Below are 14,591 nucleotides of genomic sequence, written 5' to 3'. Positions count from 1 at the left end.
CAGGCCAATGTCACATCTCTTGGCCTGAGGCTGCAAATCTTAGTTTAAAATTCAACTTGTTTGTTGCACCCTATGGCACAACACAGTTGCCGTCACTCTTTTCAGCTTCATTTTACTTACAATTGCCCAATATGCTGCCCTGCACAGAATAAATCGTCGTGAAATCACGCTATTACCTGAGTAAGCAATATGTTTGTGTAAATCATGGCGTCTGAATGCAGGTGCTGTACAACATGCTCGGCATCGAAAATAAAAGAACCGTGTTCCTGTTCACCGACTCTCATGTCGCCGAAGAAGGTTTTCTCGAGCTGATCAACAACATGCTGACCTCTGGCATGGTGCCGGCGCTCTATGCTGATGACGAGAAGGAAGCCATCATCGGACAGATGAGAGATGAAGCCTCCAAGAACGGGTAAGAGAGAAATTTTGTTATTTTTCCTTTTTCTTATATTTCAAATGTATTTATATTCCTGTATTTTCTCTTTTTGATGGGTTATCGTAACGCTGGTTTGTAACCAGACATGGGGTAATCGCGATTAGTAATCGTAATCGATTACGACGGTTACAGCATTTTCAAGTAATCGTAATCGCAATCGATTACATTCGAAAAAATTCCAAAGTAATCGTAATCGTAATCGACTACTTCCCATATCTAATCGATTTCTCTGTGAAAGAACGATTACCTTTTATTTTTGCAAGGACTATGACACAAACTGAACATTCGTGAACAAGGAAGAGATATTATACCAGGCTCGTGACAGCACAAGCGTCTGATTTTCAAACGCCACAGCTCATTGTTACGTCAGAAGCAGCCAATTAGCTTTGCGCGTCATTGCGTAAGAGGTATCATTCGATATACGTTCGTCGAACATTAGTGTCATTGTAAGAACACCCGCCGTGCTGTATATCAGGTTATCAACACGTTCCACACGCCACTTCCTCGCAGCAGTATAATTTATCTCCGCTCTGCCTAGTTTAAAATAGTAATGTTTGGTTATGCTTATATGCTTAGCTAAACGCAATTTGACCGTGGCTGCTTGGTGAGCAGTAGGCCTATCTAGTACGTACATATACCGGACAAAGATTTGAAATTTTGTACTCGTCAAATAAAACATTGCGATTTCCACAACGAAGCAGTAAAAATCAACAGCTGGTGATATATATATATCAAAACCGAGACCTTTTAGCCGTTTCTCGTAACGGCAGCTTGCAGTACAATATCTGTATTAAGTTGAAGGCAGAATTTTAGGTTCCCTTCGTCTTATTCTCATATGACTCTACTTGAAACGGGCGCCAATCGTTATTTCACAATTCTTTACTCAACATAGGGACCTGCCGCCATGGCCATGGGCTTATATATCATGTTAGCATGGGTTGTAGCTGGAATCAGAACCAAAACAGCAATTCGTCCCCCATAGGGTGGTAATCGCAAGTCGAAGACTGAATTTCGTCAATAAATGCATTATATTACTATTGATTTTTAATCCTCTCTCAACCCCCGATGGTCAGATTTCCCTGTAGAGTTTATTTGTTTGAGGTAATCTTGGTGTTTGTCGACTACAACGGTCAGTTACACCAGGCCGATTTTCTGCATTTTTGATTCCGTATCTGCCGACTTGTAGCACGGCCCTCTTCTAGGCTAATTGCAAGACACCGCTTACGCAGATGAGGCGGTGAGGAGGTGAGGAGGAGCCTAGATAAACGTCCAACACTTACAAAGCAATTCTGAAGTCGACCTCGGTCGGACTCGAACGCGCAACCCAATGGCGTTGCAGCCGTGGATTATACCACTGCGCTATCTCGCCAGACAATCACCTACATGTAGAACTGGAGGCACGTAATTCATAATTATAACCTCTGGTATCTTGTTATAATTACTTTAGTGTATGTTGTTAATTCGTGACCTCTGGTTTGTTATATAAACAAACGATATTGTAGTGACTCAAGCGCAGCAGATTGGAAGAAAAACTTTCGTGAGACGCACAAACAAATTGTCTTGTCTTTATATCTGACTGCATGTCTAGCAATTCAAGTTGTAAATTACCAGGGTCAGTGGCCACATTCACTACAATAGGACTTGAAAACATTTTCATCATGGGGAAAAAAGCATTCATTCCGTCAATGCGGCCGTTGGACTTAACAATCAAGTCAATGATCCATTGGTTTGATGGTAAGATAGCGTTGTAAAACGTTTTGCAACACCACCTGCACTAAACTTAGTCTGATGATGAGCAGACTTAAATTTGAGTGACGATCCAAACGCATTTGAGTGTGAGCATACTTTTTGACGTGAGTTGAGTAACGAAATCGTTGCTGAGTAGAGAATCGCTAGTCGACAGCAAAGGAATTGGTCTCCACCCTTAATTATAAACTCCAGATTCCAAGCCAAGCAAGTGTAATTTTGGAATATCAATTTTTTTGTTTGTTCCTAATTGATTTTATAATATTTTTGTTGGGTTTTCCAACGTCAGTGGGAGCCGCGGTTGGGAATCACTGATCTAGAGAGGATTTTCAAGTTAATTAGATCTCTTTAAAATACTCTGTAACTTATGTTGGTTTACAAAATACTTTTTGAGTCCCCTTCGAGCTCGCTCCCCACCCTATTGGGAAATTTGTGGTGCGGCAATTATGGCCCTGGCAAAAATGCAAATCATTGGGCGCGATAAATTGACTTCTATGAAAATGGTCGAAGGGTACATTATGACGTAACAAGCAAATGGCCCATCTATTTTAAAGGGAATTCGTTATCTCATTAGGCCTCTTCAGCGCAATTCATATATTGTCTTCCAACATAGCTTCTAAGATGCGAAATAAATGTAATCGTGAGTAATCGTGATTACTTTTCCAATGTAATCGTAATCGTAATCGACTACTTCCTGATTTTGCTGTAATCGTAATCTAAATCGTAATCGCGTCATTCAGAAGTAATCGTAATCGCAATCGATTACAATCATGAAGTAATCACCCCATGTCTGTTTGTAACCAATCAAGTTGAGTCATTTTCAATTGACCACCGACTCAAGTCTGAGTTCAGGTCTGAGAGCAGAAGGTCGAGTCCGAGTCATGGTATTATGACTCGATTCCGAGTCTAAGTAACTGTGTTGACTGATCAGTTTCTAGTTAAAGTCTTGCTATATCCACTTTATAACTTTGTTTGGTGATATCGAACGGTTCGCATTTATAATAAACTAATTTTCCTCACTTTTAGCAGTTCCTGTTCAAATTTTCAAGTACCAGTACCAATAGACCAAGTCCCAATAGTGTGGTTACTTTACTATTCTTTGGAATTACAATGAAATGTCGGTCTTGGCCGTCTGAGTCTCGAGTCATGCGCAATCACTCGAGTCCAAGTTGAGTCGAGCTATTTCCGTATTTTTAGAAAATGACTCAAGTCAAGTTGAGTCATCAGAAAATCGTGACTGGAGTCGAATCATGACTTAAGTCATTACAACGCCAACATGCTTGGAGCAAAATTCAAGTTTTGTTGACTTTGCGACATTTAGAAGACATTGCCATTGATGAGATTAAACCTGAGGTTGTTGAACTAGTCGGTGTTGCTTCTCAGGTAGAGGTATAGGTAATGCTATAGATCTCTACTCAATTCAAAGTTGTAGTGATTCAGAAGACATCTCAAGGCTACTTCAAGTGGAACTGGAAAATAGATGGTATGAATAGTATTTCAGTAATATGTTTCTAAAAGTAGATTAGGTTGAGGTGGCCCATACTTTTAGCATTGAAGGTGGCTACTTTTGAAATAGCAAGATGTATCTTCACGACTGATGCAGAATGAATAATGTGACAACAAATAGGTAGGTACGCGTCAGTGATTGGCTGTTTACGTTTCAGATTCGGCCCAGCGAAAGAGGCTATCTGGCAGTTTTTCGTCAGCAAATGCCGAGACAACCTGCACATCGTGCTTGCCATGTCGCCCGTCGGTGATTTGCTGAGGATCAGATGTAGAAACTTCCCTGGCATGGTCAACAATACGGTCATCGACTGGTTCATGCCCTGGCCCGAGCAGGCTTTGTACGCGGTTGCCACTTCGTTCCTGTCGGAAAATCAAATGGTCCCAGAAGAGCATGTTGATCAGGTAGGATATTGCGTTGAATACAGCAGTTTGGGGTGGTTTCTGGTGGATAAATGCCAGTGTGCGTGTTGAGATTGCCGGATCGATTTAGACGCAACAACCTCACGTGAAGTCTGAACCCCGGCGTGTAACATGCCTCATCAACGCCTGCCCATTTTTCAAATATTCTGTTGACTATTTCTCATGGAGTGTGCAACTGTGCAGTGTGCATGCTTCTTTTTAACAGATTCATCTATTTTTGTTATGATATTTGTAGGCTAAGGTGGGAGTTTGATCGATTGACTTCACCAAGTCAATTCGAGTCCTTCCTTTCGTTATCGCTCTCTCATTCGAAATTTCATGCTGGTGACGTCATATTTTGTGATACGATTGTTGATATACAATGTTCTTCCCAATTCTCTACTAGTTGCTGACGATTACCCCTGACGAGTGTCAGCCGAAAATATTCGGGTTCATTTCAATATGAATATACTTTTCAATCGTTTTATTGTGTGAATATTTTGCTAGGTGGTAGCACATATCGTGTTTGTCCATCAGTCGGTGGGCAATTACAGCACTCTTTTTGCACAAAAACTCCGAAGAAACAACTACGTGACGCCGAAGAATTATTTGGATTTCATTACCAGGTGAAATTTAAAGCATTGTATGCAATATGATTTGATCGCACATTTCACGTACGGTACTTGTAAGCTGCACTTTGCATAAAACCGCAGAGCATATATACTGTCACAAGCAGTAAAATACGTGATATCGTTCCAGCTACAACGGATTGCTCGACAAGAAAGATCAGGAGATCTTAAAAATGTGCGAGAGATTGGAGGGCGGTCTCATGAAGCTATCGGAAGCTTCCGAGCAATTGGAGGAGCTGAATAAAAAGCTTGCTGTGCAAAAGGTAAGCATATCTTGACTTATGTTGGTTTTAATCTATAATGAACGATACCTCAATAAACAGTAGCATCATGACCAAAGGTTCTGTGTGTTTGGCATTAAAATAGCAGAGATGACGCTCATACTTTGTGAGATCATAGTTCACAGCCACAGGCGTCTTAATATATTTGAGTATATGAGATATATTTGATTCGTGATTTTAATTCCAACTCAACTGAAATTGGAATGCTAGGTTCGAAGTGCTGACATGTCAGGCCTAATTTGGGACATAATATAGCAGCTTGGACAATATTTCTCCGTATGTGTGCCCGACTGAGCCTGAATTACCAACCCGCCGTTCTATATTAGTCCTTGATCGACTTTGATCTTCTACTAAAACTAAATGAATATCGTTTCAAATGCTCCCTTCGTTCAAATGTGATTTTGCAATAGGTTGCTGTTACCGAAAAAACGAAAGCTTGCGAAGAACTCCTGGAAGACATCACCTCAAAGCGAGTGGTCGCCGTGGAAAAGAAAGAACTCGCTTCCGCCAAGGCTCTGGAAATTGAGGAGCAAAACAAGGTAGGATTTTGTCATAATATTTGGTTCATCTCGTTCATCTTTGTGTAACTAAGAATGAATACACTAAAATTTACCTCCAAGAAGCTCTTCAAATAACTGGTTTTGTTGCTGCTTTGATATCCGCATTCCATCCTGGTTGCTGATGCTTCAAACCTCCCAAGCGCCGCTAAAAAAGCTATTGTCGCAGCGGTATGATCTGTTCCGCTGCCTTACTCTCCCTGCCACTTTAGGTTCCACTGATACTCTATTTATCTTTATTCAAATCAAAGCTACAATATTGCATTATGTGTTGGACTGCTGCCGGTAGTAACGCTCTTTGACTACTCCAAAATCTACGATATCAGGTTAAAAAAAACATGTTTTTCAAATTTCATCGGCTTAGTTGTCAAATCGTTAGGTTACCTAATCGTTTGGCTAAATTCCAACCAGTAGATGCCGAGTTGGAAATAGTAGCATTTACGGTGGCAAATTTCGTCACTCGACATGGCCAAAAATCGTATTCCAGTAACGCCGGAAGGGGCGGGGATGCTTGTTCCACTCGTTTCCATCTCCACTAGGGCCCATGGTAAAGTTCGGATAAAGACATCGCCAGTTAACAAAAAAGATATGACACGGATTAGCTGGAAATTAGTCTACTTCATTGAAATGTGCACGTTAAAAGGATGGTAATATAATTTGCAAATAAAGTACGATATCTTAGGGCTGAGGCCAATTCTTCTCCTTAACAAAGTAGTACTCAACTGCGATTCTCTACTCAACTAAGTGCAGATCGATGCTCAACCTTAAGTGCGCGTCAATTCTTGTCACTTAGTCGAGTATCGATTTTCAGACGTCATTTTCCGAAATACCGTTGCCAGATTTTTTTCGCCTTCACCCGGAGACGCGTGAACGATTTTGTCATGACAACACGACGCTTTCGTCACTGACCTACAAAGTAGACGCAACTCTCACTGATTCATCTCAATGCAATGAACAGCCTCAGGCCCTCAGCTGATCAACGCTTTCTGAAGATGACCCAATCGAAATAGATAAATGCTTGTACATACCCGGAACGCTCCTATACCCCATAGAAGTATATTTGCAAGACGCTACAAACCCATTCGAATTTATAAAGATAAGTTTCACGGCAGGCGAACACGTAAGTGCAGGCCTGAAAGAACAAAAGAATCCATCAATATCGTGACAAATTGAAAAATTAACGCATTTCCAGGATTTCTTTCGAATTGAAGCTCCTTTGAACTTGTCGGTTTTGCTCGACGATCGCAATATCCTATGTCGTCATTTCTGTGTCTATAAATTCCAAAACGCATTTAACGGGAAATCTGTATAATAAAATTATATTGAACAAAATCCATTCGAGTGTCACCTCACTCCTTCACCCAACATTCCGGTATACCGACATGCCGTAAGAGAAGAAGTCGAAAGGGTACACAAGATAATTACAAGTACAATTATAAACACGACATCCGTCCAAGCGTCACTGATTTCATTCGCACAGCAGAACCCCACATCACAAAATAGCGTTTTACCTATATACGACAGTACCGGTACTCCTGTATTTGGCGGGTGTGGCCTGCAGTTGGCTGCTCCACCGTGAAAATTGACACTCAAGTCTGGTGGTGCGCTGACTTGGAATTGAGTCCCGATTCGAACGCATTTGAGTGTGAGTATACTTTTTGACGCGAGTTGAGTATCGAATTCGTTGCTGAGTAGAGAATTGTTACTGAGTAGAAGAATTGGCCTCGGCCCTTAATATCACTATGTCTTTTTTAGGTAACCTGACAATTTGACAACTGAGCCGATGAAATTTAAAGAAAATAGTTTTTTTTGACTCCCCTAGTGTAACCAACAAATCACTTTCGACATAATTTGATGTAGGCTACTAATCGTACAAGAAGTCAGGAATCTAGAAATTGCTGAGTTCATGTATCAGTTTCATGTTTCCATTATAAAAATCATACTGATGCTAAAAGCCAAGACCCGTTGCCTTGTAACAGGTGATTGCTGTGGAGAAGAAGGAGGCCGAAGAATCCCTCGCGGAGGCCATGCCGGCATTGGAGGCCGCTCGTTTTGCCTTGCAGGACCTGGATAAGTCCGACGTCACCGAAATCAGGTCCGCATTACGATTATTTAGTACGTGCTTATGCGTTCCACACCAGGGCTTTTCAAACTGTGGGTTGTGACTAGGCCTGTACAAAATCGGGGATTCGATTTTGAATCGAGAATTTTTAGGCTTTGAATTTGATATTCAAGTGCTAGTCATTACTAGGTCATAACAGTATGGATGATGCAATAAGTTGTAATATGCTCCTTTTGTGCGAACACAAAGATCTTGACAAGACTGCGGGTTTATTATTACTTCTCAAATATGTTGTTCCCATCGACGTAAATAGCTGTGCACTACGTTCATATGTTGTGCTATGACTAATCGAGGTTTCAAGTCTTGGTAACTTGTTTAAATTCAATTTCAGATCGTTTGCGAAACCCCCCAAAGCTGTGCAGACGATTTGCGAATGTATTCTCGTGATGAAGGCGTACCGCGAAGTGTCGTGGAAACAAGCAAAGGCGATGATGTCGGAGGCAAACTTCTTGAAAAGCTTGATGGAGATGGACGTGGACGCGATCGGCAATAATCAAGTACGACTGCTCAATTATATTTCAATGTCTAATACAACTGTGTCGGCCGAACGGTTCAAGTCAAACTCAAATGCAAAGTTTCACTTCAAACAACTTGTATGAAGCGACTATGCTGTATACTTGCCGTAGCCACAATGGTTCCGCCCATGGTCAGACCCATATACGGCAGTCTTCAGCTACAGAGTACTCCTACTTTTTCAGAGAACTCAAGTAGGTTATAACTACTTCACCACTTACTCTTACTGAAAAGTTGAAAATTTTTGAGATAAGTTTTCATATGGATGACGCTGTCATATAAACCTTACGAAATAGCCCCTGTAAAATGATAACTGATAATTAGGGCGATTTTTTTTTACCTAAAAACGTAAGATTTTGACTAAAAAAATCAAATTTTTAAATTTTTTGGCTTTAAAAAAACTTAATTTTGACCTCACGTATGCAAATTAGGTGTTTTCGCACATAATGTTGAAATTGTACCACTAATCTTCATTTCTCTTTGGAACTGTCTGCCCTTACGAAGTAGTTTGGCCTGAAAAAACGTTTTTGACTTACGAACTGACAAATTTTTACATGAAAAAACTTGTATTTTAACGAAATCTGGCCCTATGAAGAATTCCAGTAGTTACATCACGTATTATTGTAGAAATAATTCAAATTTGTTGTCGTACAATGAAAGATACTTTCCTACATTCTTGGGTAGAAAGTGTCGGTCTTGTGTCTGTCTGTGTCTGCTCTTGGACTCACTAAACTTGCGTATCAGTCTTGTATTCCAACAGAATCAAGCAACCCAAATTGATGATTAAACAATGTGAACTTCGGAATTGCTTTGAAAATACTGAGATGCTAATACAAGAGAGTGATTCGCAATAGCGCTCGCTCGTCCGTTACTCGATGGAATGGAGGACGAGAGAACGGTACCGAGGGCAATTTATACAAGCGAAAACAGATAATTTAAAACAGTAATCAAACAATAAAATCAATAAAATCGTACGGATACAATTAGAACAAACACGTAATACAAATAAGGAGTAATAGGACAAACTGATTCCTCTAACAACGTTATCAAATATAGGATAGAAAAGAACATGCGCAATCGCAAACACTTATCAAGTAGCTTGCCAAAAATGGGGAAAGAACGTTCAACAGCAGCAGTTGTTGGCTGACAACACTCAAGTTGTGCGCACACTGCTGGTGACACACCGTGTTGCTTCATTCTGACAATGTTGTCTGCATCACAATTTTTCATCATGCGCTTCTTGATGGAAGAACCATGCAATGCCCAAGCAGTCTTGCTTCAGTTAGGACATTGCGGTACGTTGACCATAACACGATGTCAGCCTATTTGTTTCATTTGACCGTTTATGATTCACAATGAGCAGACAATGGACCGTCTACAACGGTAGGCCTATAAAGTGAGCTACAAGCTGTAAAGTATCAAATGATAAGTTCACCGACAGTGCAAAATCTACGACACAAACAAAATGCAGGGGTCAATGAAATTTTGACTTTGTAAACAATTTTGACAATTTTTTGACCTAACCCTACAATTTTGACAAAATTTTGACTTATTTTGACATGTCAAAAAAAAAACGCCCTACTGATAATATATCTTTGAAGATTGCACCTATTTATTGTCTCATTAGTCTTTTTGCGTCAGTCACAAATATATATATTGCAATTTCAGTACCCACCTCCTATTTACTGCTAAAAACACATGACCCCTCGACCAAAGCTACTTTTTGAAACTACATACTTGAGCGCTTGTCACACCTTTAATTTTCTACTTCTGCTCGAAGTAATTTTGACATGTCTTGCAAATTGTTCTTGAGTATAAATTTAGCTTGTTACCTCTACTTCTAGTTGAGTTGCAATGCTGAATACTTTGACCACCACTGTCTCTATCTGCGGCAGCTCATCGTGGATTAAATACCAGATATTTTATTCTGGAACCATTTCCTTCTGATATGATAAGTTTCTCCGCGATTATTTAAGTATAGTTAATTACGATTCGTTCCAAGCATTACAATCGTCGCAATGATTTGAGACTACCCGCCATCAGTACTGTAGTCGGAATTCTTTGAGATGTCACAATTGTGATCTCGATTGTTAGATTCGTACGGTCAAAGGCTTCTTGAAAAGTCTCGGCGTTTCTGTGCACGAGATGAAAAGCATTTCCAACGCCGGTTTCGGAATGATGAAGTTCGTCGAAGCCGTCATGGGATACTGCGAGGTCGCGAGAGAGATCAAACCCAAAAGAGAAAAGGTAAATCTCTTATGCATTCGGATTTCTCATCACCGAAGGTAAAATCCTCTTCGGATCCGTCAAGTCTTTGTGACTTTCAAAAACCATTGTACGCTGTGATAAGTGATTCACCGTTGTCCTTATAATGTTTTAAAAGTCTCGATACTAGACTGTAACCGATGCCGTGCATCGCAGGTGGCCAAGCTTGAACGGAACTACCATCAGTCGAAGAGAGATTTGGAAAAAATCAACAAGGAGGTCGGGGCTCTCGATGAGCAATTGGAGGTTTTGAGACAAAAGTATGAGCAGGTGCGTATTGTGTCTGGTGTATTCTTCAGATTAACGACAAATCTACTGTAGGGTTCGTGGCCATGGCTCACCATGTCATAAGCACGTTCGACCACGTGTATTGTGCCATCGCCTTGAAATTAGCGAAAGCATCACTCTCTTATGTAAAACATATAAAATTGTGTATTGTTGAGTCGGTGTTTGGTCAGTATAGAATCTACCGACGTTATTCAAATTTTCAAATTAGAACACGCTGTGATGGCACCCGTTTTGATGACTTTTCAGGCCAACGCTGAGCAAATGCAACTGAAAGAAGAAGCGGAAATTATGGAACGTCGTCTTATCGCTGCCGATAAGTTGATTGGAGGCTTGGGATCAGAAAACGAGAGATGGGACAAAGATTTGAAAGAACTGAAACGACGCCGAGTTCGGTACGTCAGGAGTATCGGCACTTAGTCACAATCCGGCAGATTTTCCTATCACAATTTCAATAATCTCGAGACATCATTTAAACAAATTCCTAGAATAAGCAACACAATTACGCTAGAAAACGTAACAGTAAACAGCTCTTTACTACTATTATCTCTATATTCCAGGTTGATTGGTGACTGTCTGGTATCGTCCGGTTTTCTTTGCTATGAGGGCGCGTTCAGTTGGGAGTTCCGTAACAACATGGTCTACACCGATTGGGTGAATGACGTTCATAAACGCAACATCCCTCTTTCAAGCCCGTTTAGGATCGAAAAACTGCTCACAGACGACGTCGAAATCAGCAAATGGGGATCTGAAGGTTTGTTTCCGCTAGAAAGAATGATTGAATGATTGCTGCTTCAAGATGGTCACCGTTAGAAATTGGCATATGTAGTGCCGTAGATAGGACTTGGTGTTCCTGAAGTAGTAAAGTAGCTACTGGTAACCGAACATTATAGGTTTAGCTGTACCAGTGCTTAGCCTGCTTCCTGCAGATTCAGATTCAGTCAATACAGATATATTTAGATACTTTGTTGCAGTTTTGTGTTAATTGAGTCTTTCTAGTGACAAAGCAGCGAGATTATATAGCCAAGCAATAATGAGATAATATCGTATTGCTAATGGGTTGTGGAAGTAATATCTGATTACTATAGTGCAATATGCAAGCTATTTCTACAATATGTATTATCTATTAGTATCCTTCGTGCCATTTACATGGGTGTTGACTAGGAACCATTTTAAGGTAATGGAATCAATTCCACTAATGTTGTTATTACAAATCGCTGTTTCAAACTAACTAATAGAAACTAATACCCACCGTCCTAAGCTGATCCGTTACACTCCAACAAAATCTCACGCCTAGGGTCAATATAAGACTTATATGTCCATGTTATATCTTTCACAGCATCATGGAATAATTATGTCACACACACTCACAATTCACTACTTACGTCAACGGGGGAAAAAATGCATGTAAATTGTAAAATCTCATTTAACTTTTACCACAGGTCTACCGCCCGACGAGCTTTCCATCGAAAACGGCATCCTCACCACCAGGGCTTCCAGATTTCCACTTTGTATTGACCCACAGCAACAGGCTTTGAACTGGATTCGCAAGAAAGAAGAGAAGAATAACCTCAAAGTATTATTTTATGTCTTGTTTGCGGAAAAACGATTGATATGAGCGTGTTTACTTGCTCGTTCTCTCAAATTCTCAAATTTTAAATGTGAAAATATGCACGTTATCATGCTCGAACCTGTAACCGTCCCTGTTCTGTCGTGCAGGAATCGTCATTCAACAGCCCGGACTTTTTGAAGCAACTCGAACTGGCCATCAAGTACGGGTTTCCCTTCCTGTTCAAGGACGTTGACGAGTACATCGACCCGGTCATCGACAATGTTTTGGAGAAAAACATCAAGGGCGACGCGGGACGCGAGTTTGTCATGCTCGGTAATATCAGAACTGTAATTACAACACAATAGTAGAAATCAGAGTTATATTTGGTGATACGAGTGTTGATATACAAATTGTTTTTGAATTGTCTACTAGTCGCTGACGATTACCCCTGACGAGTGTCAGCCGAAAATATTTGGGTTTATATCAATATGAACATATATTATTCAACTGAATATTCAAGTTCTCTACCTCCAAGATTGTCTTATAAAGCAGAGTATCGTTAATTTCAAATTGAAAATGTGCGTTAAACATCCCATGCGTGTACTTACCTTGGCTCAGATCGACTTAAATCATAGTTTTCCTTCGACTTAATCGAGCTGATTCTACAGGCGACAAGGAGGTGGACTACGACTCGAATTTCAAGCTGTACTTGACCAGCAAGCTGGCCAATCCACGATATTCACCAGCTGTGTTTGGCAAAGCCATGGTCATTAACTATACCGTCACCTTGAAAGGGCTGGAAGGTGAGGTGTTTACGATTTGCGATTATAAACCATCGAGTTGATATCAATTTTTAAAAATTCCCTTTCAAACTACTTCAGATCAGTTGCTTTCCGTTATTGTCAAGTTTGAGAGGAAAGAGCTGGAAGAGCAGCGTGAGCGTCTCATTCAGGAGACGTCAGAAAATAAAAAGTTGCTAAAAGACTTGGAAGATTCTCTCCTGAGAGAGCTTGCCACTTCTAAAGGTGCTGCTTTGGTCCGCGTATGACTTGATTCACGCTCGTGAATGTTACTGTAACTAAAGGCTGTCTCTCACCGGATTGCTGTGGAACCTTTTTGGCAATAGACCGGGTATACATAAGCAATGGGTAGCTCTTATACTTTCCAGTAGTAATGGTGAGACCCACTGTGTCATTAGGAATTGGTAAATGTCATGACGAAACTTATCTATAAAATTCGGTAACGGTCCATGCACAACAACCTTTAATGCCTGACAGGAAATTGCGCGTTGTGTCGTGTGCGTTTTCTATCTCAAAACCCTCCATGCAGAGTCAGTATATGCGTGTTTCTGTGATTTTACAGCTCTGTTGGCCATTCTGTTAGTCCACCTGACCTTAGCTCTTAAATGTAGCACACTGAGAAACCCATTTCACCTGTCCACGCACAATTGGCACTTCTTCAACAGCCTTTGCCACGTTTTAGCCAATCGACTTGGTACAACAGATTCCAGGCAGATTAAAAGTGCTGATAACAACTCACTGAACGTGATGGAACCTTAGTTTTTCTTCAGTTCCACTTTCCTGAATATTGCGACAAATTTTATACTATATGCCATCTTTGCGTTACAGGCAACATGTTGGACAACACCGAGCTGATCGAAACACTGGAAGAGACAAAATCTAAGGCCACAGAAGTGACGGAAAAGCTGAAACTCGCTGCCGTCACCGCTGTTGACATCGATAAACTCAGAGATGGGTGAGTGTATAAGCTGTGTAATATATTGCGAGATAATTTGACCTCCTCTTGTATGCAATCACGACCCGTTTCTTCAGATACCGTCCCGCGGCCCGTCGCGGCGCCATTTTGTTTTTCGTCCTCTCGGAAATGGCCATCATCAACAACATGTACCAGTTCTCGCTGGCTTCGTTCCTGGACGTGTTCGACTTCTCGTTGCGTAAAAGCCTGCCGGACGCGAATCTCAACAAGCGCCTGAAGTACATCATCGACACGCTGACTCACAACATCTACAACTACGCTTGCACAGGTCGGGTGTTGATTGCTGTGGGCTTGATAAGTGCTTTGGATAAAGTCGATGTATTCGTCACTGCTATTGAAGTAGAAGCTACCCTGCGAAGTTCTAGTGCCAGTCGAGTAATCGGCAGGCTGAAAGTATGTCGAAATGCAGCCGACAACCGTATTTTTCTAAGTACTCACGTAAACCGACGTAAAAAACTTAATTCTGACTTCCATAATCATGATCAAAACCAGATGTTCTATGATTTTAATCTGCCTAAGACATA

At 40.9% G+C, this 14,591-nt stretch overlaps 2 protein-coding genes across 2 annotated transcripts in view; one reads left to right on the top strand and one right to left on the bottom strand.

Moving 5' to 3' along the window:
* LOC145433385 (actin, cytoplasmic 3-like) overlaps nucleotides 1–14,591 on the bottom strand; it is a 162,346-nt gene that overhangs the window by 70,539 nt on the left and 77,216 nt on the right. The gene's annotated exons all lie outside the window — the stretch shown is intronic.
* Nucleotides 1–14,591, top strand: part of LOC145433380 (dynein axonemal heavy chain 10-like) — a 68,427-nt gene that overhangs the window by 42,821 nt on the left and 11,015 nt on the right. Inside the window, exons 62-78 of the mRNA XM_080310469.1 lie at nucleotides 222–412; nucleotides 3,847–4,090; nucleotides 4,595–4,713; nucleotides 4,847–4,979; nucleotides 5,408–5,536; nucleotides 7,534–7,649; nucleotides 8,008–8,173; nucleotides 10,284–10,436; nucleotides 10,611–10,724; nucleotides 10,989–11,134; nucleotides 11,300–11,493; nucleotides 12,182–12,315; nucleotides 12,459–12,624; nucleotides 12,960–13,094; nucleotides 13,173–13,316; nucleotides 13,920–14,046; nucleotides 14,124–14,335. Coding sequence (XP_080166595.1) covers nucleotides 222–412; nucleotides 3,847–4,090; nucleotides 4,595–4,713; nucleotides 4,847–4,979; nucleotides 5,408–5,536; nucleotides 7,534–7,649; nucleotides 8,008–8,173; nucleotides 10,284–10,436; nucleotides 10,611–10,724; nucleotides 10,989–11,134; nucleotides 11,300–11,493; nucleotides 12,182–12,315; nucleotides 12,459–12,624; nucleotides 12,960–13,094; nucleotides 13,173–13,316; nucleotides 13,920–14,046; nucleotides 14,124–14,335 — 2,623 coding nt within the window. The remainder of the gene's footprint in view (nucleotides 1–221; nucleotides 413–3,846; nucleotides 4,091–4,594; nucleotides 4,714–4,846; nucleotides 4,980–5,407; nucleotides 5,537–7,533; nucleotides 7,650–8,007; nucleotides 8,174–10,283; nucleotides 10,437–10,610; nucleotides 10,725–10,988; nucleotides 11,135–11,299; nucleotides 11,494–12,181; nucleotides 12,316–12,458; nucleotides 12,625–12,959; nucleotides 13,095–13,172; nucleotides 13,317–13,919; nucleotides 14,047–14,123; nucleotides 14,336–14,591) is intronic.

This window comes from Botryllus schlosseri, chromosome 2, assembly GCF_051294905.1.
Source record: "Botryllus schlosseri isolate E-star chromosome 2, Bs_hap1, whole genome shotgun sequence".
In the NCBI taxonomy this organism is placed as follows: Eukaryota; Metazoa; Chordata; class Ascidiacea; order Stolidobranchia; family Styelidae; genus Botryllus; species Botryllus schlosseri.
This window is presented reverse-complemented; position numbering and strand designations above follow the sequence as displayed.